The sequence below is a fragment of the Chaetodon auriga genome, chromosome 12 (genome assembly GCF_051107435.1).
Source record: "Chaetodon auriga isolate fChaAug3 chromosome 12, fChaAug3.hap1, whole genome shotgun sequence".
In the NCBI taxonomy this organism is placed as follows: domain Eukaryota; kingdom Metazoa; phylum Chordata; class Actinopteri; order Chaetodontiformes; family Chaetodontidae; genus Chaetodon; species Chaetodon auriga.
Window position 1 is genome coordinate 18,010,695 of NC_135085.1, and position 26,088 is coordinate 18,036,782.

General features: G+C 41.5%; 1 protein-coding gene across 2 annotated transcripts in view; it reads left to right on the forward strand.

The window, feature by feature from the left end:
- Positions 1-26,088, forward strand: part of b4galt2 (UDP-Gal:betaGlcNAc beta 1,4- galactosyltransferase, polypeptide 2) — a 164,180-nt gene that overhangs the window by 115,405 nt on the left and 22,687 nt on the right. For both annotated transcript variants that reach the window (XM_076746038.1, XM_076746039.1), the window contains exons 5-6: positions 12,636-12,823; positions 18,135-18,257. In XM_076746038.1, the coding sequence (XP_076602153.1) occupies positions 12,636-12,823; positions 18,135-18,257 (311 nt within the window). The remainder of the gene's footprint in view (positions 1-12,635; positions 12,824-18,134; positions 18,258-26,088) is intronic.

The window sequence follows — 26,088 nt, forward strand, 5'->3', positions numbered from 1 at the left end:
TCTCTCTCTCTCTCTCTCCCTCTCTCTCTCTCTCTCTCTCTGAGTGATGCTGTCATGTCAGGGTGCTGCTAACTGTACTCTGGTTTGTCACTCTGATCCAACACCACACAGTATTCTCTCTGTGCCATTTGCTGCCTGTGTCTCTGCAACATTACTTTTTGGCTTTCCACACATTGTCCGATTTTGCAGCGTATTTTCTAGCTGACTTAGCTTTAGTAAAAATAAATCAAGCCTTCCAGGCACCAAACCTAGTGCTTAAATGTACTCACTTTAAATACAGAGGGACCTGGATGCTACGCAAACATAGCAAGGATAGTAGTATAATGAAAAGATAGTATTGTTCAGCCAGAAACCATTCATTCATTCATTGGGCCAATGTTACACAGAACGCTATTTGAATTTGTTGTGGAGATCCCGTTAACATTTATTATATGCTGGCTAAAGTTTTGGGAAATGTGTAAAAAACAGTATCTGGAGTACTTATATTTGATAGGGTGATGCCGCTATAAAAAACTTTGCAATGAATATTTCATTCAGTGTAAATGGAGAGCTGGCACAAGCAATACAGAATGTATGTGTGATATAGGAGTGGGAGATGATGATTTATGTAGTTTTATACATCACTATATGTTGCCATATAATAAATCTTGAGAGGAAATTAATTGAGAAATGAGATAACCATATAGTAATGTCTGTTTTACTAACTTGGTTTTACATAAATTATATAAAAATCCAGTGTAGCTCCGAGGCAGCAGTGCTTATTATTTAATTTGCGATGTTAATTTGCCCACAGTGGTTATGCCAGAGTTAGGCTACATAGACAAAACTTCTCAGTAGGATTAATCTGTCCTTTTATGAAATTTGTTGACCGTAAGAAAAAGTATTATAAATCCTCAAACATCCTTTCAGTAAGAAATTGTGTTGAGAATTTACTTGACTTTTTCTTTGTTCAACATTTTGCTTCACGGCTTTAAAATGAGCTGCAGTTTTGATGTATTTTTTATATTTGATTATGTAGTGTGTTTCACTTAGGCATGGCAGATGGTGGCGGAGATTGCAGTTGTGCTGTTGTTTGATTTTTGTGTTGCAAATGTTGAAAAATGAACAGGTTTGACTCCTGTTTCAGTCATCTGTGTGAAACAGGGCGGCACAGTTCATCACACTGAATGTTGAGATTTTAATTTCCCGTCTCATTTCAGCTTTGGTCTCTCGAGACTATTTGGCCTTTCCAGTGAACCTCTCGAATCAGTAAGACCTTAGATTAGGAATAAAACCATTACATTTACTGTATGTGTCAGTGCATCACAGAGAGGGCAGAATAATTGTGATTTTCCTCGCTCCTTTTGCACTTCATATTAAATGCTAATATGTTCTTCTCCACCATTTTTAATTGAGCGCTCAACCCTCCACACAATAACTGGAATAAAAAACGAATACAGTCTTCAGACTCTTTTTATTTCCATACGGACGTCTCCGTCCAGACCCCTGCAATAAAACAAAAGTTGCAGCGCAGTTGATATTGGAGTGGCGCCCTGTACTTATTTACTCACAACAAATTACTTGCTTCATTGTTTCTGCGCGACAGAGTAGCACGTCATCACCGGCTGTTGTGTTGATGTTGCCCATATCTGCGTCTATCGACTGCACCGAGCAGGAAAATGGTAATTGAATTGCCCGTTGCGGCCTGGCCTTCGCTGTATTTGGGAGCTCCTCTGTGTCCGGACTGCCAGAAAGTCATTACAGTAAATTAGTTATTCTGGCCCCACGCCAGCTCTGTCACGCTCTTTCCTCCTCACTCTTTGTGGTCTGTGCCGAGCTCTCATAAAGCAGGAAACACGCTGCTGTGAATATGATTGAAGACTGTAAGTTTATGAATTAGATATACATAGCCTGCCGTGTGTTTGTGTTTGTGTGCGTTCGCGTGTGCACGGTTGACTGCAGTATCTAATCAAGCTTTGATGAGCCTCCTGTTTCCCAGGTGGCGGTGGAATGAAGGGATCATCATCTTTTATTAAGAACGCATGGTCGAGTGCATTTAGTCACAAATGTTCACAAAGGCCCTGACGAACGCAGCAGCTCTCCTTTTCTCATTCATGGGCTTTTCTTATTCCAGTTCATCCTGTAAGGATTTACATTTTTGTTCTGCACGTATGCTGTTTACAGAGACAATGGCGGTAGATGTACCACTTGAATTTTTTGATTTCAGACAGAAGTAGTTTTGTCTACTTCTTGTCATTTCTAGCTGGCAGCTATCTGACAGATTTTGCCATCTGAAACGCCGATTGTTGCTGGCACATTTTATCGGCTGTAGCTTTAAAGCCCTGCTCCAGCATGCCAAAGACAGCTGTTTATTTTTTTTTAAATAAATTAATACTTTGACAAAAAATAATTCATCTTCAGTTGGGAGATGCGTCCTTGTTCCACAAGTTCTCCTATTTTTTTTGTCATGAACTCGTAAACACCAGCACTTCCCTGGTGCTCTGAGCTAATAGCCCTGCTAGCTGCATGGCTAACTGAGCTACCTAGCTAACTGCAGCTACAATTAGCAGCAGCTATCAATTACTTTGACAGTTATCTCTCTATCAGAGAACTGTGTAAGTCACTCAGAGTTGAGGCAGAGCACATCAGAGAGAAACCAGAAAATATTTTCTGTCTGAACGAGAGTCTGTCTCCAAGCTCTCACTCCTTCTTGGGCTCAGTGTACTGTGCTACAGGGTTAGCTCACTGACTGCTATCACTAGCCATCTAATGTCCATGCTATGCTTTCAATGCTAATGATGTTGACATTGACAGGAAGGCTAAAACATCAGTCTGCTTGCCATGGTAGTGGATTAGCATGGATTAGTATTAACTACACACCTATTTTCAATTTGAGAAAGAAAGTTAACTGGAAAAAGGAAGTAGTCCAGCCTGGCTTTAAGTTCAGTTTAACTCATGCTACCCAAACAAATCTCACGCCAAATAAGAGGAAACCTCAAAGCCACTCCTCCATGAGTATCTAGTTATAGCCTATATGCTGAAAAGGCTTTCTCTGTTGTTTCATCTGAACAGCAGGCTTTTTTTTTCCACATTTCAGCATTAATATTGGTCCATTAACATTACAGAGAGCCCAAAGGACATAGTTTGAATGTTTTAGTTGGGGCGCACAGACCTCTCCAAAGCACCTTTCATGTATGTTGAATTCTGTCTCGTTCACCTTGCTCTGCAGTTTCACATTTGCAATGCTCTGATTGAACAACTGCTTTTTCACAGAGGTCAGTTCCTTTTTCTTCCTCACACATATGCTCATGCGCACATGCAGGAAGCCACACACACACTCCAGTCAATCTCCATTAAGTGAGATAAGGTGGAATCTCTCTTCCTCTGTGTCTCTTTCCCTGCACTGACTGACCTGCCAAATGATAGGATGAGTGGCCCCACCTCCGTCTATCTGCAGAGGATTGATAAATCCTGTCACAGGCACACGCACACTTAACATTTGCGCGCAGACACACACGCCTTACATTCAAACACACACACCGACTCGCTGTGAGGTGACAATCATTCAGGCAGGGCAGTGGTTGGGCCTTAATCCATCACCATGGCAACAGTCCAGGTATGTTGGGAATGTGTGTGTGTGTGTGTGTGTGTGTGTGTGCGTATGTATGTGTGTGTGTGTGTGTGTGTGTACAGTGACCATACATGGGAGACAGTTATATGTTGATCTTCATCACACACACACACACACACACACACACACACACACACACACACACACGCTCACGGAGGAAGCAGCAGTGGATTTATGCGGTGATGCTCAGATATGGCTGATAGGGTTAATTGGTTTTCAGAGGGCATGTAGAGACGGACAGAGACTGACACTGACCAGATTACTGCAGAGACACCAGGGAAGCACTGCCAGACGCAGAAAGAGCAAGAAGCACGAGGAGGAGCGCGTAGACAATAAATGTAAGTGATGACATGAATGCTGGGAGGAGGGGAGGTGGCAGAAGATTTACCTTACACCTTGGGAGATGAGGAGAAGTCAGACGAAGAGGTGAGGATGAAAGATGTGAACAAAGTTTAAAAACTAAACTGGATTTCTGCCTTTGTACCTCCAAGGGCCTTTAATCTAATAGTCCCACCTCTGAATTTGACACCATAACTTGCCACTTCATTCATTTGAGTTGAGATACAAAGGGTTTGAATTCAAGCTCGGCTGATGGTATCAGCGTGTGCGTCGGCCGATAAATAGCAAGAACTTCAGTGAAGAAATGCTAAAAAAAAAAAAAAAAAGGTGTTTGAGGTAGCAGACAGAACAATCTTGTTCTTTCAGCAGTTGATCTGGACCTTTTGATCATATCACATGATCCTTATGAGCACATGGAGCTTGACCAGATACTGTAGATGTGTATGTCAATCAGATAATGTGATATGACTGAAAGCTACAGAATGGCTGCTACATGAACCTTGAGTTGAGACTGTTCTTTCAGCTACTGTGTCCAGGGGAGCCCTGGTGGGGGTCCAGCTGGGGAAGCTGGACTCCCACCAGCTGGAGCTGAAGCTGGAGCTCATCCTGCAGGGACAAGGTTGTGTAGGACAGTGTTTGTGCTTGCTTATAGAGACAGTGTCGCCATATTGTGGCTGGAGTACTTCTGTGATCATGATATTCACAATAGTTTCTACTGAGCATTTCTGGTTTTGTGTATAAAATGACTCACCGTGTGTTAAATCCAGATGTGCAAAGTCAAGGGCAACTGCACTCGCTTTAGATCCTCGAAGACGTTTTGCCTCTCATCCAGAAGTCCTTTGGATGCCTCTTTAGCAACGATTCTCAAGGTGCAACCAACCCTACAGAGGCTAAATGACTCCGCACCAGTCACTCTGAACTGAAGAGTCTTTTTGAAACACCTTCGAGGACATGGCAAGACCAGTTCCCCCCGACTTCCCCTCAGACTCTCATCGGCAGTGAATTTGCAAGAGTAGGTGTAATTTCTTCTAATTTTGTAAGACCTTTCCTTCGTTGACATAGCAGTGAGGTTGTCGGAAGGAGTTCCAGATTTATGTCTCCATTTCCCTGAGCGCAAGTGAGCAACATGTTTGCCAGATGCTATAACTACAATTTACACATCTTTGCTTTGCTGCGAAAGTGACTTACACTTTCCATCACATCCGACAGGTGTGTGCAGAGGGATTTCTCACATTCAGGAAAGCTTTTTGAAAAAGTTTCAAGAGCACATTGAGCCTCCAAGACAGCTGAGATATCGATGTCATGAATATTTCAGTTGAGCTCTGAAAATCTGTTGGCAGCTTTTTTTTTTTCTTTTTTTTTTTTAGTCGGTTTTATCTTCAGGCTTGTTGAGATGGTTAATTATCGATTTCACTGAAGTTGATAACCAGCTCCAGATGGTTCGAATCTCATTTCCAAATCCCACATTTCTTTCAGCCGTGCTCTTCCGCACACACACTGTTGAACACATTACAGGGAGCTGCCAACGACCATAACAGGGAGGGTTACAGCCACAGTGTCCTGCTGTCAGTCATTGAGCCGCTGCAGTGGAGCAACTGGACACCTCGATGGCAGATGATGACTGCTCTCCACTCAATTACCCCACCTGTATTTTCCTCGGCCAGGGATTCACACCAGCGGTTTTCCAGTCAGAGGTCTCTTTTCCTAGCTGCTGCCTGCACTTAATCCCAGTTATCAATTGCCTGCAATGTATTGGGTGTCAGTCATTACACTGGTGCAAAAGTCTCTCTGTAATCTTGTGCATCTAGATATCCTTTTCTTCCAAGCTGCTTTAATCAATATATTTATACTAACAATGGGTCAGATGACTACACTGCAAAAACCCAGCTTTCAAAAACAAGAAAGAAATCAATAACACCAGGGAAATATTACTTAAAATAAGCAGAATTATCTACCAACAGAACAGGAGAATTTGCACTTACCAAGATTTCTAAAACAAATGTTTAGTCTCAAAGATCCCACAGCTATCGTAAAAGTAGTATGAAAAAGAGTTTTGTACTTCTCAGTGTCGATCAGACATCTTTATTATTCTGAAAGTTCTACTTTCTGTTACTCAGTAGATAAGTAATAAGAGCACACTCCTTGATTTGTGTGCTAACTTAAGTGTTCGGGTTTATTGTCAAAGCTATCATCAGACCCATTTTCAGCTGGAACTGGCAGCAGTTTTTAGCAAAAAATATGTGCCTCCTGCTCAGCACCAAACAGCAGACAAAGTTAGAGGCTAACTGGTGAACATAGTGGAGGATTTAGCAGCTTTAGAGCCAGATATTTCCCACAGGAGGTGGTAGAGACCAAATATACATATTATATCGATGTCACCTTTAGAATTCAGGTCAACTGTGAGACCGTTAATAATCACTCATTTTGATCACGTCTAGTTTTTCTTTCGTATGGAGGTTAAATGAACTCGCTATAAATCACTTCGGATAAAAGCATCTGCTTTTGTGTAATTGAATTTAATGTAAAATATAAGCTCATGATTATTTCTATTATTCAAATACTAATTACTGCACAATGAACTAATGAAAGCCTCTAGTTTGGAGACTATTGTTGGAATTCAAATGTTCACAGCCAACATTTAATTTAAGGAGTGTTCCTGCAGTGCGGGGCAGCTTGCAAAACAAAACCAGCCATTGTGACGGAGACCTGTTCGGTTAAGAATTAATTATGTGACTGCAAAGTCGGGGTCTGTGCAAAACACTAAACAACACGCTAAATTAAGGGGTGAGGTGTTTTAACATGCAGCTGGTTGAACGTCTGTCTCACGATCTTGTCCACATTTTTCTACCAACTATCTGTGAGTTTGAAGCTTCAGAGGTCTAATTCAAAGAAACCATATTTGTGACAAATGCGTGCTTGTCACACTTGTCAGTAAACTCATTTATACAAGGCTGAGACCACATCTTCACATGCATATGCACACTGATATACAGCCTGATCAAAAATTAATGGAGCAGAAATGTCCTTGAAAGTTAAAAGATGCCTGTGAAATTGCAAATGAGGAGCCAAAAATCGCCCTCTGCTGAATTGGAGGACCCTCTCTGCATTTCACCCTGTCAACATGTAATTTGTTGATTTGTCAAATATTCACACGTGAGTGGTTTTACGGTCCCCTGTGGGCCTCTGTAGGCAAATTGTGGCTGAGCAGCTCCTTCCAGTGCATTGTGGGTGAGAAAAAATGGGGACGGATTTTGGTTCGGAAACAAGAGCCCTGAAGCAAGAAAAAAAAAAAAAAAAAACAGCAAAATGCAGCCAGCAGCAGGAGAAAATGAGTGCACAGAAAGCACTGCGTCAACAAAATGTAACAACCAATATTGAAAAATCTCAACAATGAAGTGGTGGGAGATGAAGATGAACACAAAGGAAGACTGCACCATCCTCTTATACGTGGCTTCTTGCCAGTTTATATTGTGAGACAAAACCTTACAAACTGAGTACACATCGATGTTCAGTTCAAACAGTTAAATACAAAATGCAGCAGAAAATGCGATCAAGGCATCAAAACTACGTGCAGCCACCCACACTCGCACAGTCCTGCAGACCACTCTATTTATCAATCCCATTGCCTCTGTATATCCACACTACTTAAATGGCCTGTCCGATATAATGGGTGTCAGTTTACCTCACATCCTGCAAGCGATGTGAACTCGCTCATGGCAGGAAGTGATTAGGAAAGATGTAGAGCGCCATAAAGCTGAGATGCTGGGAGGTTTACACACAGATGCCTTTCTGAAATAATATACAATGACCACAGTAATGCTTAATGAGGTTAGGAGCACAAAAAGGGGGCCTTGGTTTTTGTAAAGATATATTGGCTCATCTGCAGCGAGCTGCACAGTAGAGATTCTCTTTCTCTCCCAGACTCTTTGTTCCTGTCCTTCATTTCGTTTCTCATTGTGTTCCTCAAATACACAAACAAAGGAGTATATTATATATTCAAGATAATTAGAATCCGTGTCTATATTGATCATAACTTGCAGCACAGGCCGAGCTTTTGGAAAGACATTTGTGGTGAAACTCTTTGAGCTTCTTGCAGAGACGTGAGGTCGTTTATGTGGAAGGCAGCAAAATCGAACATTTACAGGCTAAATTATAGAAACTATGTAAAAGCCATCATCTGAAAAACAATATCCAGATATGTGTTGTGATACAGTATGATATTAGGTTTTACTATTGGGTGATATTATAAGAGGCCCTCCACATTTTGTCCATGCCCTCTGGCACAGATCTGATGCCTCTATCAGCAGAACGACATCATGTTTCTGCGTTTTCCAGTTTTATGATGGCCACCCCACAGTTCATGTTTAGATCGGTTTAGGCACAAAAATGACTTGTTCAGGCAACAATCATGGGTGACAATCAACACTTCATTAAGGTTTGGGGACCTTCATTGTTGTGGGTGCAATGCTAACATTCAGGACTGATGAGGGTGAGACGGTCATGGCGAGCTCTGTCACTTTAACATAGACGTCCATCATTTGGGGGTGGCTGGAACGACTTTTGTCATCTTTCTTTGGAGGTTATGTCTGATGTTATTGTGTGTTTTGGAAAATTGAGAATTGATTTTGTTGCTAATGTTATTGATAATGTTATGGCCAGTCGCTCTCAGTTGGTATTAATTCATCTGTGAGGCGAGATGTTTTTTGGTTTTTGGTTTTTTTTTGACCAAGTTGAGTCAAAGGTTGACAACAGCATCGTGTAACTTTTCATTTGTCACAATAAACCTTTGTATCAGAGTTACTGACTTCAGAAGATTTACGTTGTGTCAAACTCACTAAATGCTCGTGTTTGGAAAAAAGAGTGCAGCTACAAATTATATTTAAAATCTTAAATTAATAACACTTAATGTATCAAATACATGTTCAAGAGTGCTGTTAACTCACTGTAAACAAACAGGAAGTTGTAAAAGTGGTCCTCAGCGTTTTAGCTGGTTTCCAAAATTTGCATAACTTTTTATGCAAACCAAAAGTATATCAAAAAATCAGAAATATTTGAGATATAACTCAAAATAAGTCACTTACAGTTTAATCTAATGATTACTCTAAGAATTTCTAATATTGTGATTTTTCACCGACATTCATCTGTTCATCTGCAGGACAGATTTTGGTCCAGGTCCCAAGAGTCACTAAATTGTTGTGGCACTTTAAATACAGTCATTTTGAAGATTTAGTTCCCGTTTTTCTTCAGAAATACCTGCCGCTGATCTTGCTTCATCTAGTTTCTGGGCTGACGTCGATCATATTTTGGTCTCCTAACCTGATATGATGTTCCAACCTACTGAACCGGCTGTTGTTAAAAACAGACAGAAGACCACTTTAGCTGATATTTGAAGCCCCGGTGGATTTGTAACAATAGATTTTTTTGTTACCTGCACAGGGGATTATGTGCTCAAATCTCAGGTATTAGTGAGCTTACCAGGGGGATTACGCATTGTACTTGATTCACGGTTGGTCCGAACAGATAATGCACCAGTATGGAAGCAAGGGTTCCTCAAAAAAATAGAAAAAGAAAGAAAAGAAATGTATCTTGAACAGAAGTGAGGACAGGCAGCAGATGCATTAATCATCTCAGAGATTTTCTGTGCTGTGAAAAGTGGGTGGTTTTCCCTAATGGCCAAGGAATACGTGACTGCAGCAAATCTGTAACAGTGGTTCATTGTTCTGCTACATACTAGAGATTCTGAGGCATTCATCCAACTGGGAAGCACTTTTTTATGATATGAGGAATGAGGCTTCGCACGGGGACCAGTCTCATTTACATAAACAAATGTAATCTTGTCATGTGGGGCCCTTCACATTTTAGAGATTTTGCATAAGGACTTAACAGTATGACACTCGTCAGATTTGCATGAAAGTCTGCAGTACATTCATGATAACTCAAAAAGCTCATTCTGCAGTGTAAATACAGAAGATTTCTTTGACGCTCAACAGTGTAGTAAGAAAAAGTCACTTACACAGAACAATCAGTAACTGAATAAAATTTTTATTATTCAGACATGTATACAGCTACGCTCAGCCAGCAATACAAGACATACATCATATAATAAAACAAACAATTTGAATAAATTTTACAATCAGATTTTCAGACCTTCATGTCTGTATTTACATTCCGTTTCTCTATTGCAAGTGTAGTAAACAGGTGTCATACTAGTTTTGCCGTTAAATGTCCTGATGTCTCATCCTGCAGGACACATTTCCTTTTTCAATTGTTGCTCCTGTAAGTGACCACTTATTTTCTTGTTTCGTCCATTGGTCCAAACCCAACAAATATTCAGTGTACTATCCCATAAGACAGGAAAAAAGAAACCAATCCTCATATTTGAGAAACTGGAATGAGGATAATTTTTAACTTTATGCTTGTTAAGTGGCTTAAGTGTTTGATTCATCATCAAATACTCGATTGACTAATTGTTTTAGCTTTAAAGTGTGTGGGCAGAGGAAGTCGCTCACCCAAGTAGGGCTTTAGTTGATGCTACAATGCATATAAAAATTGCACTTGTGCTTGCTCAGGGACATGAGGCCATTTGTACTAAATTAAATGGAGAAGTTGTACAGTAAGTGAATAAAGTGTTTCCTGGGGGGGGATCATCTTGATGACTCAGTCTGTTAATGCCTGTATCAGGTGCTGGCAGCACAAAGGGTTTGAGTTTTATCTCCCTACTGGACAGCACATCTCTGTATCTCTATCCTTTTCCTGGGCTTTTTCACTGCACTTGTCATGAAAAGTAGAATAAATTCTAGGAATGTTCGAAGACGATGAACTGTCAGCATGCGTCAGAAAAGTGTCTGCCAAAGAGTGCAAGGTTGCACAGTAGCTTCACTCCTTCCTCACTGACCTCCCTGCAGCTTGACAAGGACTTGGATGTTACCAAGCCAAGCTGTTGCACAAGGGCCCTGCAGAAAGAGACTTACAGTACCTTGCACATTATTGAATTTATAACTGTCATATATATTAACCTCGACTATCTTACACCGCTGTGCTGCTTGGCGAGAATGCATTTATCTTAGCCAAAGTGTTGAACCTGAGCCATGCAGAGACTGAAAAACAGATGTATTTCACTGCAGCAGCCACCTCCCATGGGGTCAATACACCCAGTTCATCCTGCATGTAGAGATAAATACAGACCAGCACTACAGACACTAAATAATGATGTTCAATGATGCTCTAAAACTGCAGTGTCTTTTTAGCTGGTGACAGCATGTTTGGCTCTGTCAAAGGAAAACTCTGTTATTTTTCAACTTGGGTCTGTAACAACAGTTGTGGCCATTCTGAACCCATTTATGTCATCACTTGATGACGTGTATTAGATGTCATACAATAAAGTGATAATTTAATTTAGGCTACACTGAAATTACTCTAAAATTAGCTGTTGTTATTTGATCCCTGAACAGTTTAATCATTGAGTGATGTGGATGAGGAAACATGTCATTCACTTGTGTTTATGGATAGTTATTAGCCAACTAGCTAAACTGTGGGTTGTTAAGTTGTTGTAGTTGTAAGAGCATAAGATGTTACTAAATTGCTGAAGTGGATGCTTTTAGCGCAAAATTAATTAAAGTTAACACAAATTAACCCCCTGCATTAGCTATTTTTGCTAACTACATAGGGATGTACTTACAGGTCCACCAGCCACTTGTTGGTTGGCTAGCTAGCAAGCTACCCAGCCATCTGCAGTCTGCCACAATAAACATGTATTACTTATTTTCAAATAAAATGTGATTATGTTACAAGAGAAAAAAAAACAACAACAGATAGATGGTTGAAAATACCACTGGCTTCGGCAAAATAAAACTATTTTTTTGGCCTATTTTAATTGGGGCCAGTCTGACTACAGGCCATGCTAACTTGACTCTTGCCCTTTTTGTTAGAAATTTAAGAAACACAATTCTGTGGCAAACATAAAAGCTTTCTAGATTCAAATTAAGTAAATAATTTGAAATACCAGAGTCCAAACACAAGTAAACACAGACATTACTCCCTGAGCTATATATTTGCTAGCTGCATGGGAATCTGCTCTCTAAGCAGCTTGCTAGCTGGTTAGCTAGCTTGCAAACTAACGTTACCTATTCATCTCCAGTATTATCCTTTTTATCCATATATGACATGATTCTACTTGAACTGAGGTAAACAGATTCAAAAAGCGGTTGAAAATACTGGAAGATGCCTATAAAGTGTTAAATTGAAGCCAGACAGAGGCTCAGAAGTAGATGTGTTGCACTGTTTCAGGCAACTGATCTTTTCTTGGGGTCAGTAAACACATTCATACTGGACGAGAAAAAACACCTTTGATGTGAGCCCGACCTCATTTGGCTTGGTCTGACTCATTTTTCCCTTTGCTTATGGTAACAGTGCCTGTAGCAGTTCAGCATGATTGTTTTTAACATCTATAAGGATGTGAGAGCTCAATTCATAATTGCAGCCGACTTCTACACCACTCTAACCCACTTTGATTTGCATTTTACTGTATTGAAGAATAATGAGAATACCATGATATATGTGTCTTGACATTATTCATTCTCCTTTTCCCTTTGTGCCTTTTCAGTGCTCTCTTTAACTCTGCATTGGTCTCCATACTGATCATGGCGTTATGATGACATAATGATCTCTCTTGTGTGTTTTCTTGCAGTTGGGTGAGGACACTTTCAACCGTGCCAAGTTGCTGAACGTTGGCTACACGGAGGCTTTGAAGGACGCAGAGTATGACTGCTTCATCTTCAGCGACGTGGACCTGATCCCAATGGACGACCGCAACCTCTACCACTGCTACGACCAGCCGAGACACTTCGCCATCGCCATGGACAAGTTTGGCTTCAGGTGAGGTCTAATTTCATCATTTTTTGTTTGAGCTCATCTCTCCTGTAAAATGCAAATATGCAGAATTTAAATTTACAACTGGCTGCCTAAGAAACACATTTTGAGGTGGCTTACTGTCTTCGTTCAGACAGACAATTTCCAGTATTTGTCTAAATCTCGTTATACTTTGGAAACCCTGTTTGTGTTTGAATACTGGACCAACCTGTATGGAGGAAGTTGCTGAGCAGTCGACTGCAGCTAATGTTGTTGTGGCATGAACAAGCTGTACAAGACATCCATTATTTGGGCGTGTTTCCATATTTTTATCAGTGGAAACACACAGTACACAAAGAATACAAACTTACACATGGAGGTAAAAATAATGAACACACGCATAAGTTGAGTTTAGACAATGAATCAACTGACAGAAAAATACTCATTGATGCAATGATTATGGTATTTTTTCAAACAAAAATGCCAAACATTTTCGAGTTCAAACCTCTGAGTTGTTTTAATTCACTGCTTTTCTTTGGCTTAGGGGATGGGAAACTGAATATCTTTTGATTTTGGTGTGTTGGTGTTTGCTGTCAGACAAAACAAGCATATTGATGACATCTACATAAAATCTATGACTTGTGCTCAGCATTTCCAGTGTTTACTGATACTGTGGAGACCAAACAATGAATCGATACATCTGGAAAATAATAACCAGATTAATTGAAAATGAAAAATAATTGTTTGTTGCATCCCAATACGCATAGAGTAGAAAGAAATATTGTAGAGTCAGAAATATGCACTCCACTTGCTTTTGTGTATTCAGCAGCAGATGTCACTCATGTTGGCTTCATGTGCGGTGGGATCAGCAGTCATCCCTCCGAGAAGTCTCAAAGGACTTTGCAGAGGCAGATAAATAAACAAAATGTGACACTGGAAATAGATAAAAACCCACTTCCATCTGCATAATCAACTGTCACAGAGCAGAAAAACTCTCTAATAACCAGCATCATGAACCTTAAGGCTCTTGGAGGGAGGAAGAACTACGAAGGAAACCTGAATTAGGTTGAAAGGAACCTTTGTCAGAGAGGTACGCCCCTCCTGGACAGCTGGGTGAGCAATGGATGGCAGTTTAAAGCTGAGGAATAACCCTGAAAATAGCACAGATCTGTGGTATGAAGTGGAATTCTGCATGTTCTCAAAATGCTGTGCGGCCAAATGAGCTCCAAAGTTTACAGGCTGCATTCAGTGTTTGGGTCCTGCTTTAGTTGTCTTTTTGCGTAATGACACCACATCTTGCCCTTAATTATCTAAAAGCACTAGAAGCATTGATTAATGGCTTGAACGTGGCCAGTGAATGTGACCTACCCATTCAAGAGCTGTCGGTCCACAAGAGTTATCCTACTGAAAACCCTGTGCTCAATAAGCTAATGCTATCTGGCAACAAATACTGTACCAGGTGGTAAGCAGCGTTGTACCTAACATTTCTTATTAGCAATGAATCAGTAAAGACTTTCAGTTGTTTTGGGGTTTTTTTGGCTCATAGAAAATGGAGGAAAAGTAAAGCATGTTGGTTTGAGTGAGGGCAAGGTCACAGAATTGATTGTAGTTATAAAATGTAAAAATCAGATCATTGTAGGAAATTGGTTCCCAAGGTCAAACTGGTGTGAGTCAGCTTACCAACTTTTATTATTCAGTCCTCACAGGTTTAGCTCGTAGGAAGCTTCTAAATTAAAGGGCAGCCATCGCCAAGAAAGACACAAACAGCTAATGAAATGAGATTTGATTGAGGCATCATGACGCTGAGAGAACATTTTGTATTTTAGCTGACTCATTCAACCTCCGCTGCTCTAAAAATGTAAAGGCATGGAAGTTTTTTGATAAACGGTGAAAACATTGCCAGTGAAAGTCAGGTCACATTAAGTGCTTTTCCATTACCTTAACACCTCACAACACCTAACAGCTCTCCGAGCAGAAAGGGTCACCTTGAAGTCCATTTCACAACGCGACTCTTTCCAAAACATTCCACAAATTATAGTCTCTCAAAGGATCTTATGCAATTTATTGAATTATATTACCATTCTATTGTGCAGGATTTTGTGGATGTTTGAGTACTTGTCCCCTGGGTAGGCACAGTGTGAGTGCACATTTGCACATTAATGGAGAGCACAATTATGCTAGGTCATGACCTACTGCTGGCACGGTTTTCAGTGGCTTACGGGTCAACATGTCCTGTCAGTTTTAAGAAAATTAAAGACAGGCAATATGGGAAATAATTCAATTAGTAAAAGGTGACAATGCACCAGTAGAAGAGGAGAGAAAATGAGAAAATGGGATGGAAAAATTTTCAACTTCTTTGATGGATTTTAAGGAGAGGCTTTAAATGTTTCTTCACGAAAAGAATTTCACAGAGTAAGACCCTAAAAACTTCACAATTTGACTCTGTAACATTAAATAATCGTTATGAAGTAAGTGTATCTGCATTTTTATGAGTTTAAACCTGCAGTGCAGGACTTTTACGTATAAATAAATGTCCATTGCATTCAAGCCGTTGCCAGACGAGCTCACATAATGCTATTTAAACCTACCACTGCCAGGTAAATCCCTCTGTTTTTCACAGTTTACCAGAGTTTCTAAATCTGGTGACGGTGGCCACTCTCCTGCGCTGGCTCACAGGTAGTGATGTGTTTTACATCAAGCAGCAATGATTGGTTTGCCAGGGGAGACGGGTGGAGCAACCACAGAGACGGAGCAGGCTACAGTTAATTAATTATTCTCACTGCCAGGAGGGGGAGACAAAAGCTCCCCCCTGCAGATTTAATGTCAAGAACTGTGTGAGCTTCATCACGACTGTGTGGGTTTGGTTTTATTAGAGCTGATCAGCTATTCTGTTTTATGTGTTTTACACAGCGTTCCAACTTTTTTGGGTATTAAGGGTTATACAGTGTCCTTATTTGGCGAATCACAGCAGTTTATATGGATAGCTGCATGTGTGCAACAGTTAGATATTAAGTTTGAACTAAGATTGAAGGCAGCGTCCTCTCTCCAGCTCATCAGTGTCGTTTTGAATGCAAGAGCACAATGATAAACTCCATCATGTGTCCAGTAGTGCCTGAGATACTTTTTTACAATTGAATTTTACCTGCAGAGTGAAGTGACTTGAAATTGTCCCCTTAATGTCCCCTAATGCCTCTTAATCACCTGCCCCAGGTGTTTGCATACGTGCCAGCTCCCCCGTTACTGCTGACTGTAAACAAGTAAACCAGAGCAGCTGAAGTGACCTTTGACCTGTGTTTGTCACTCGCAAAGAGAGAAAATATTTAAACTGAAGGAGGATAGCACAAAGTACATAAAAGGCAAGGATTATTATGGAGAATAAAACCAGGAAAAGATGTTTTTTTGGTCCCTAAATTGACATCATAACATTATTGCAATGTTTCTGTCATGCCTTTATTATATCTCAGTAGAGTTTGAGAGCTGGTATTTAATAATAAATATCAGACTTCAGGAAATCATCAAACCGATATGAGATTTATGGAGTCACAGCTGCTGAAGATATCATATAAGAGTTTTGTTTATTCTCCTTCGAGCGAAGCTTAATAAAAGAATTTAAACTCAGTTCTCGAGAAAAACATGCACACAGTTTACAGCCTCTCTCCTCATTTCACTCCTCTGCTTCTTCTTCTGCTCCCCTAGCATGTGTCCATTTTAAGGGCAAGCACACATACTCTGTCTCTGTCACACACACGCACACACACACACACACACACACACACACACACACACACACACACTCCTCACCACGTTGTTACTGGGAGAACTTGTGCAGAAACATACGGTCTCATTAGTTTCTGCTTGTCATCTTTCAACTGGGAGCTGTCATAAGTTTGACAACACATACTGTACAGAACGTACACACATGTACACACACACACACACACACACACACACACACACACACACACACACACACGCACACAACACATGGAAACACACATGCATCACCCTCTGGTTAGACTCCAGGCGGCTGTCATGACACTCGCAGCTGACGTCCGTCCCACTCCACTAGTTTCACGACTTTTAAGGAAACACGCACACACACACACACACACACACACACACACACACACACACACACACATACACACACACACACACACACATACACACACACGCACACACACACAGCGTACATGGCTGGTACCTTCAGGAGCAGGACGCAGACCCTCCTCCATCATTTATTGTCTTTCTGACCGTCTGTCTTCCCTTATATTCATTTCTTGTGCTTTTCTTTGTTCTTTTCTTTTTTCCCCTTTATGTTCCCGTCTTCTCTTTTCCTCTGTTTTCCTCATTTTTTCTCCTCTCAGCTCTACTTTCTCTTTCATGTGATTTTCAATTCATCATTCTAGGGTCACAGGATTCATGTTGGGGGCACTTATGAAGTTAAATTTAGTGCTGTCTGACATTTCCATCATAAGGGGTCAGAGCTGCCCGTAGTCATTAAAGACTTTCTAGCATTCGAGCTTAACAAGGTAACTTGTCTTAATAAGCAGCCAATGTTTATGAGCACCAGAGGCTTACAGTACGCGTCAGCACCGTAAGATGGCCCCTCTTTATACCTGGTCGATTCACGTGTCTTGAATGGATTATATATGGATAAGGATTATCCACTTACTATAAAAAGCCACCCATGGATTATCCACTTAAAAAGCATCTAAAACAGGACACATTAAGAAAAGATCTGATTGCCTGAAAGACATTAAGATGTTATTCAAATGTAAATTCTGCCATCTCTGCGAGCCACACGTAAAAACCAGAAATCCTCCAAATGCATCACAGCATGCATTTGAAACTAAAGCAAAGTCATCACTCTTATGAGCTTTAATCTGAGGGGGTTGCCATGTTTGATGTCATGTCATGAACTGGACGCCGTTGGCACGGTCTTAAAGGGACAGAATAAGTGAATGATTAGGATGAGCAGGTTAAAAGTAACTAAACTTCATTCGTCCAAAGCTTTAGCTCTGTTTGCACATAAAGAAAACCAACATCTTCCCATTCTTTTTGTTTCTTTTTCTTTCCTTTTTTTTTTTTTTTTTTACAGAAATAAACTAATATCACTTTGTGCCATAAATAAATATAGCAAGTTTTCTGTGAAATGCAATCCTTGGAGACAGAAGCGAACATGCAGCAGAGCAGTGAGTTGATGCTGCCAGTCTTCCAGCTGCATGAAGGCTTTTGTTTGCTTGGGGAATTCTAATTTATTGTGATGCTTTCTCTCCCCCCCCCCTCCCCCTTCCCTCCTCCCCTCCCTCACCTCTTCCTCTCTCCTCTCCTGCAGGCTGCCCTACGCAGGTTACTTCGGAGGAGTTTCAGGCCTCAGTAAAAAACAGTTTCTGAAGATCAACGGCTTCCCCAACGAGTACTGGGGCTGGGGAGGGGAGGACGACGACATCTACAACAGGTAACGGTGGGAGGATGTCGCACGAGCTGCTGGTTCTGATTGGATGATTACTTCACCAATAAAATGTGACCTTGCTTTAATTTGTTTTCAGTGAAGTTCTAAAGCCCAAACGAGACTAAATTGCTCGTGAAGATTAGAATTTTGCTGCAGCCCACAGGAAAAAACAGCAATGTAGCAGCTGTCAGGGTTATGTTCAGTAGTCTGTTTGGAATAAAATCCTTGTCAGACCACCAACAGCAACACATGCACAGATACACACAGTCCCACACATTCACTTGCGCACGAATATGTCCATGATTCCAGCCTGTACCGGAGACCGAGGCGGTGAAATGTGGTGGATTGGAGTCTCTCAACTGAAAGTGGCGCTGAAGTTCTCCGTGGAGTGGGTGATTTATTGTAATTGTTCAGAGAAATATTAGCAAATAAATTAACCTTTTGAAGCACTTCGCTCAGCTTCTAATGACTCGCTCAAGTTCACTAATAATGTCACCGTGAGCTGATCAAATCCAGAGGAAGAAAATCTGACAGGAGGACGGAAAGGTGACTTAAGACGGCTTAATGCATTGAACCACTTACAGGGTGATTAGTTTAATTTATGTTCTACTCAGATTGTTGTTTGGACTGAAAATTGTTTAATTGCCTGCTGAACTGATGAGCCGACTACTAAACAATTGATTTAGCGTAGAAACAATGAAACTGCCTTTGCATCGCACCTTAATCACAGCTGACTTTTTCCATATATCCCCCCCAACTTCAGCGCTCTGTTACGCTTGCTGCCCGTCAGTCACATCAGCAGACTGGAAGTGTCCGCTTCATATTCCTGCAATGAACATTTGAGGCGGCATTAAGATTTTCACAAGTGAACAAACTGTCAAGTTGCCGCGTCGAATTAGTTTCAAGCGAAATTTTATTTTAGTCACATCAGCAGATACATTTGCATTCAAATAACTGGGCTCCAGTACACCAATTATAAACACCCATACACACAGCTATACACACTCGCACAGCGGGGCGGCGCTTCGCTGACAAAATGCGACCTCCATCTTTATTGTATCTCTATTCTTTGTTTTTCTATCTGCTTTTCCTTCTCTGTGTGTGTGTGTGTCCCGCTGTCACTGTCACACTGTGAAGCTTATCCTTCTCCTTTCAGTGTAATAGCATTATAAGAAAACTGAAAATAGAGCATTTGAAAATTGGTGTTTTTGAGAACGGACTGTGTCAGTCAACACAGAATTCAGGAGATTACAGTTGTTTCTCAGCGTCTGGCAAGATGTGATAAAAGAGATCTGTGTGAGGTTTACCGGATGGCCTTGTTGTGTGTGTGTGTTTCTGGTTCTGTGTGTGTGCAATTATGAGCCTACGGATGGCAGATAAAGTTAAAACTCTAACTTTTTTATTGGATGATAGCTGCAGTAGATTTCCCTCGAGATATATCCGGTAGTCGAACTGAGCTGTTTCAGCTGCTATGCAATGTGAAGTGACAGGAATATCATTAAAATCACAGAGAAAAATAAAACATAAAGCGTTCAGATGTTGACTTCTGTAATTCAGACTTAACTCAATGCATAGTGTCTACACATATGTTGGAGAGTCTGCTCTGAAAATGTCATCCTGACAGAGAGAAGGTAAATCCCAAAGGAGAAACCTTTCACAGCAGATGCAAACAAATTGAAAATTTCTTTGAACGAGGTGCGAAATGCAAACAAAATGACGTGCTCTTGAGATATTTCCAGCACTGCTGAATCAAAGAGCAAGAGTTTGTAGCTTTTCCTTCCTTTGCAGCATTTTGTACTGAAAGTGAGACTCTCTAATGTGATTTTGCTGAACAGTGGACTCTCTGGCCACATGTGGCAGTTACAGCATAATGGCTAATTGAATTTCCCTTAATTTCCCAAGATTGTCGGGGCACAGGTACTTAATGATATCAGTGGACTTCCTGGTGGCATCGAGGTTTAAGATTTCATCTATATAGCCGCTGCCGTGCAGTATGTCTTTGGACTGAGTCCATCCGGGACCGTCGCCCTGTCTCCATCTTCTGTCAGCTCTTCACTGAAAACCACAGCTTTTCAAACTGTTGTTCACATATTTTAAGTTCAGTGTGACAGACTTTTCAATGATACTATCTCAGATGTTCATCGTGTATAAAATGTCCTGAATTCTGCCCATAACTTCAGAACTTGCCTGCGTATCACTACGTTTTTAAGTTTTCTTCAGTGTCAGAGTAATCCGGTGATGGTTGTCTGTCCATGTATGAGCACAGAGCAAACAGGAGCTTGGAATGGCTTATTCGGCGTACTTTAATGGTGCCGACCTGGCAAAATGTAAACAAAGGCAGGCTTAATAAGGGGGCTTAAGTTGTACTCCACAGTGTAACTCACTGAATCTGTAACAATACTTTACCCACTGTTTACATCCCCCAGAGCTCCATGGGAACTGTACTTCCAAAAATGTATTGACATCATCATCATCATCATCATCATCATCATCATCGTGAGTGCATACTATAGTCATTAGAGCATTTTTTGCTGGAACAAATATGTTCCCTGGTGAGATCAAACATGTTTGCTTCTGCTTTATTTCTGAAATTTTACCTGTTTCATGTTAAGATATAATGTAACCTATTCAAAAGTCATGTTTTCAGCGTGCAGACGCAGTAATACCAGTTACAGAGCTGCAGTATCTACCTAAAGTGTTCTAACTAAAGGTGACTAACATTAACAAGTCAGGCTGTAGTTGTATTATACCGAGCAAAGGCTCGTTTTATTTCATATGAATTTGACTTTTCATTTCTAAGATATAAGTTTCGTGGGCTTCCTTTAGGCCATTCAGGGATACTCACAGGTCAGTAGCCTCAAAAGACCATGATGCAATTAAACCGTCTTGCATTTTGAGTAAAAAGAGCAGCAGCAGTAAACTCTAACTATGCAACCACTTGTTATCCCCAACAACAGCGTAAGTTTACTTTAAACCCTAATGCAACAAGATCAAAGGCAGAAAATCGCCAACCAAAGTAGAACTACAGTCGATGTTGCAAGTTGAGAGAAAAGTGAGTACACCCAAAAAACTGTTTTTGCTTTTGCAACCAACATCAGCAAACATGCTTGGGTGCAGCGAAGGTGAGCCGCTGACTGCGATGTGTGCTTGCAGCATATTGAGAATACAGATGGACAGCGGCGAGGGGAAGTGGGCTGTGCTGCAGGAGTAGTTTGAGAAGTTTCTTTGGACATCTTGATACTTTTTTCAGCATGAGTCTGGGTCACTGTTGAAATCCACTGTTAGATTGTGAATCTAAGCCGACTGTAAACACCGAAGCGAGGTACAAGCCTGCAGGCTATGAGTATTTCATGGTCAAACATTCATGGTTTTTGTTGAAGTAAACGGTAAATCCTAACAAAACACTGAACAAAAAACTGCCCACAAGGTCAGCCAGGTGTACAAAACCAGAGCTAAAATACCAGATAGTATTAGTCCTGTATTCAGGTGGCCGGACTCCAAATGGGATGTTTGTGTTGTTCAAGTCTGTCTTTTTTGTGCGTTTGACCCCTAGTGGTCAAAAATTGCTGAACATACCTTTAAGCAAGCCTGTAGATGGTTTAACTTTCTGCTGGCTGAAGTTGTTTTTTGCAAATAACTGAGAAAAGTTGGTTGAAAACATCATTTTTGGAGATTTGACAGCTGTCTTATGTCAATGCAAGAATGAAGTACAATAAGGAGCTGACCATAAATCTCACTCTGTATCAACTAGAAGTGAGACTTTAGTCCGTCCTGCTTTTCTGCCCGTGTTTATTACAAACTGAGGCTGTAAGAATCCCAAAGTCAATCTTGTAATGAATTGATGAGAAAAATCACAGGCAGAAACAAGCGAGAAAAGCTAAGCATGAAGGTTTTGTCTTGCTTTTCTCTCTAAGGCTCACACCCCCTCCCACCACCCACCTTCGCTCTTCAGGCCTGGCTTGTTTTTAAGCCTTTCACAGAGCAATCAAAAGGGAAATGCCCTTGAAAATACACTTGGACAAGCTGTTGGTAAAACACAGTGTGTGGATGTAGGTGAAGCTATTGAAGCAAGAAAAATAGTCTCCTACTCACTTTTCTCTTGTAAAATCTCGTAATTGAATTTTTGTGGACTTTCAGGTCCAGACTGAAATATCTCAGCAACTCTTGGATTGATTGCCGTGAAATTTGATATTGAGGTGCCCAGAGGATGAATTTTAATACCTTTGGGCATCATCTTACATTTCATATAGTGTTTTCTGACCAAATCTGCAATGCCTTAATTTGTCTTTAGAGCTAATTATCAAATGTTAGCACGCTAACACGTTAAACTAACATGATGAGACTGCTGAACATTTGCTGCTGAACATTAGATTTTTATTGTTAGCATGCTGATGTTAGCATTTAGCTCAATACGACACTGTGCAGACCATACAGGTAGGGTTGTAATCCTGCCCTCCGCCTGATCCTTTAGAAGCACATTTTCCCTTCAGATATCAATAAAGGAAAGCTTGTTATTAATTTTGTTTTGAAATTCAAAGTGTCATTCTTATGAGATCTGCTGTAGAAATCGCTCTAACAATGAAGGCTGTAGTAGCGTGCAGAGGGGAGGAAGGAGTCTCCAGCTGAGTGAACTAACAGCCCAGTCGGCTCTCAGTGCTCAGTGAAACGACTGGAGGACGAGGACGCAGGACGGAGGGATGAAAGAACAGCGGTACAGATCAGAGCGCGTGACGGCCGTGAAATCTGCCCCTTGTTCTTTTCCTCTGTCTTTAAAAGGTGGGAAAGTTCACCGGTTTGAACCGTGTAAACAGCCAGTGCGTCCGTCAGGCTGGTGTCCAGACGTCCAAGTGTCCTTGAACACGACGCCGAACCTCCATCTGCTCGTTCTTTGAAAGCTGGCACAATAAGCATCAACTACATGACTAAATTGGTCTTTTACTCCCTTCTTCAGCACTCCGCCCTCACTCCATTTTTTCCTCTCTTCTGCCCCGCTAACTCTCCTCGTCTCTTTTCCTATCTCCCCCTCTTGCTTCCCTCCGGCGATTTCCTTTTTTATGCTGGTTTTGATGCCACAGACCATGGCTTGAAATGGGTCCTGCTCGTGTAATGCCAGCCCAGGGGGACGAGCTGTCCCTGCCGCTCAGCGTGGCCCGAGCCCGTGGCGAAGAGGACACATGCCACTTACACAACTGCCAGTGCCACTTGCCCATTCCCAACCCCGTCTAAAAAAGTTGGTGGATGTTACAGGAGAGATAGAGGAGAGGTTTGCTTCCTCACCATCCTCTCACCCTCCCTGAACAAGCATCAGTAGCCTTGGGCAAAGACTGTACCCATCCCCAGGGTTTCCATGGCAGACCAGCCTGAACACACACACACACACACACACACACACACTCACACACTCTTGTTTTTCGGTGCTCCCTCTCTTTCCTCCTTGCCCTTTCCCCTTTCTCCCTGTAAACCTCCCAGCGGTGGCTTTCAACAGAGCCTGAGCCAGCATCGTGTACACATGCAGCCACAGCAGCACACGGGCTGCACTCGTTTCTGTGAAGTCTTCACAACGGCGTGCTAGTCGAGATATTTTTGGGATTAACGCTCCGAGAATGCCAAGTCTCTGATAGGTTCAATCGCGCTTCCAGGTCGTGGAAGTCTCCAGCCTCGGGTCAGGTCGGCAAACACAAGAGGGCGTTTTAACTCTCGTGTTCAGACCTATTTTCTTGTTTGTCTTTGTTTCATCTCCTTTTTTCTGTCTTGTGTTCTGTTTTCATTTCATTTTTGACTGTGAAGGGTTTGAAAACGACTATATAAAACCCTGAAACCAGGGATGGGATAAAAAGAGAAGAGAAAAATCATCAGTATGAGCCGTGTAAACAGCCCCGGTGTTGGCGTTTCTGGCCTTGGTAACAAACTTTCCTTACTTTCAGAAACAGCCTGACAGGCGAACCCTCTTGACCCCACAGTAAGCCACCGTTTGCAGACCTGAGAATGAAAATGGCTTCTTTTTTTTTCTTTCTTCACACAACTATGTGGATCATCTGTGTAGAAGTCCAAAAACTCCAACTATTCTGTCCTTTTTTCACCTTGTAGTCCACGACAAAAAAGAAAAACTGTCTCATACCTCAGGAATGCTCTCCGTTGAATTCTTCCATTGAATGTGTGAGATTGAAAAGCATGAAAGCAGAAATGTTTGCTTTTCTTTTACCAGGCTGCTCTGTTAAACTCATATTGAATTTATTTATTTAGTTGTTGCCCCAGGAAGCAAACAATACAGCATTTTGATAACTTGATAACAAATATTCCACTCACCTGCACGTAACCACAGAACACGATCGTAAACGGGTCCATGTGTGGCTCCTCTTAGCTATCATGTCTTCTCCCTAAAGGGCAAGATCGAACCTCTTCTCATGTCAAAGGGTGCATTAAGGTTGCGTGGACCCTTCTGACTTATTCAACAGGTGATTTCGTAGTGATTCAGCGTTTCTCATCCACATATCAGCAACTTCAGTCACTTTCAAGCACCAGAGCTGCTTGGTTTGCCAAACCCAGTCAGCAAGCTGTAATTCAGTCCTATCTGCCATTAAAGCCTCGTCTTTATAATGTGCCTCGTGGACAAATAAAAGGAAGCATCCACAAGACCTGGCAGAGGGCAAACAAGCCCACCCCACCCCCGAGTAATCATAGAGCAAGCAGGCGTATTTCCCTTACAATGTTATGATGTGCTACTTTCAATACGACGGTCAGAGAACAGAAGTCACCATGACACCGCAGAGAGCGCCTCCCTGATATCGGAGTGGAATCGATGTAAGGGAGGAGGCAGCGGCAGCAAACAGCAGGAGCAGAGATGAGTGTGAGGCCGACTGGCTGGTGTTCATCATCGATCAGGTCATATTTAATGAGCGTCCTGTGTGAGTCTCTGCAGAGCTTAAAGAAAGAGGTTATTACGGAAAACAAATGTTATTTTCTGCTCGATCCTGCCATCAGACATGATTTTTAAAGGCGGTTGAAGCGTGAAGGTGGTGCTGCTCGCTGCTTCACCGCCGCTCTCAAAGCACAGTGTTGGGGGTAAAGGCTCAGAGGCAGCAGGTCTGCGCCTGTTCGGACTCCCAGTCCACAAGACCACTGACCACGTCAAAAGCCAAGCACTTATTATTGATGCTGACCTGAATTTTTATTCACGCATCAGCAGCATCAAAAAATAACCCTCCATCCTCGGAGGAATATGTAAAAAATGTACCGCTCTGTACCTCGGTCAGATTCTGAAAGCTCGCACATGCCTTTGTCACCAGCAGGCTAGATTACTGTCGTGCTCCTTTCACTAGAAAAACCTATTCACCAGCTTCAGTTTATGCCATATGCAGCACCTTGAAGAGGACCAGAGAAATGTAAAACGAGATCAAATCACTCGGATGCTCAGACATCACCGCTGGCTGCCTGATGTTGTTACAGAATTGATTTTAAGATTTTGCTCTCTTTGAAGAGCTTGCTGGTCTGGTCCCACAACGTCTATCCAACATGCTTCCAGTTTATGAACCCAGCAGATGCCTGAGGTCACACGACACTGTTTGCCTGCATCTTTGTTATAAACAGTGTGTAAAATACAGAGTACATTATTCATGTGTTACTGAGGGATAAGAACTTACTCATTACATCACTGAGATGCGTAGTCTAAATAATAAAATAACTGATGGTTAACAATATAACATTAAACCTAACATAAGCCCGCTATAAGGACAAATCCCTGTCCTATTGAGGGCATACACAAGCCCTCTCTTTTATTGCTCCTTAATAAAGTACTACTGCAGTACTTTATTAGATCAGGCCAAAGAGCGCTTCACAG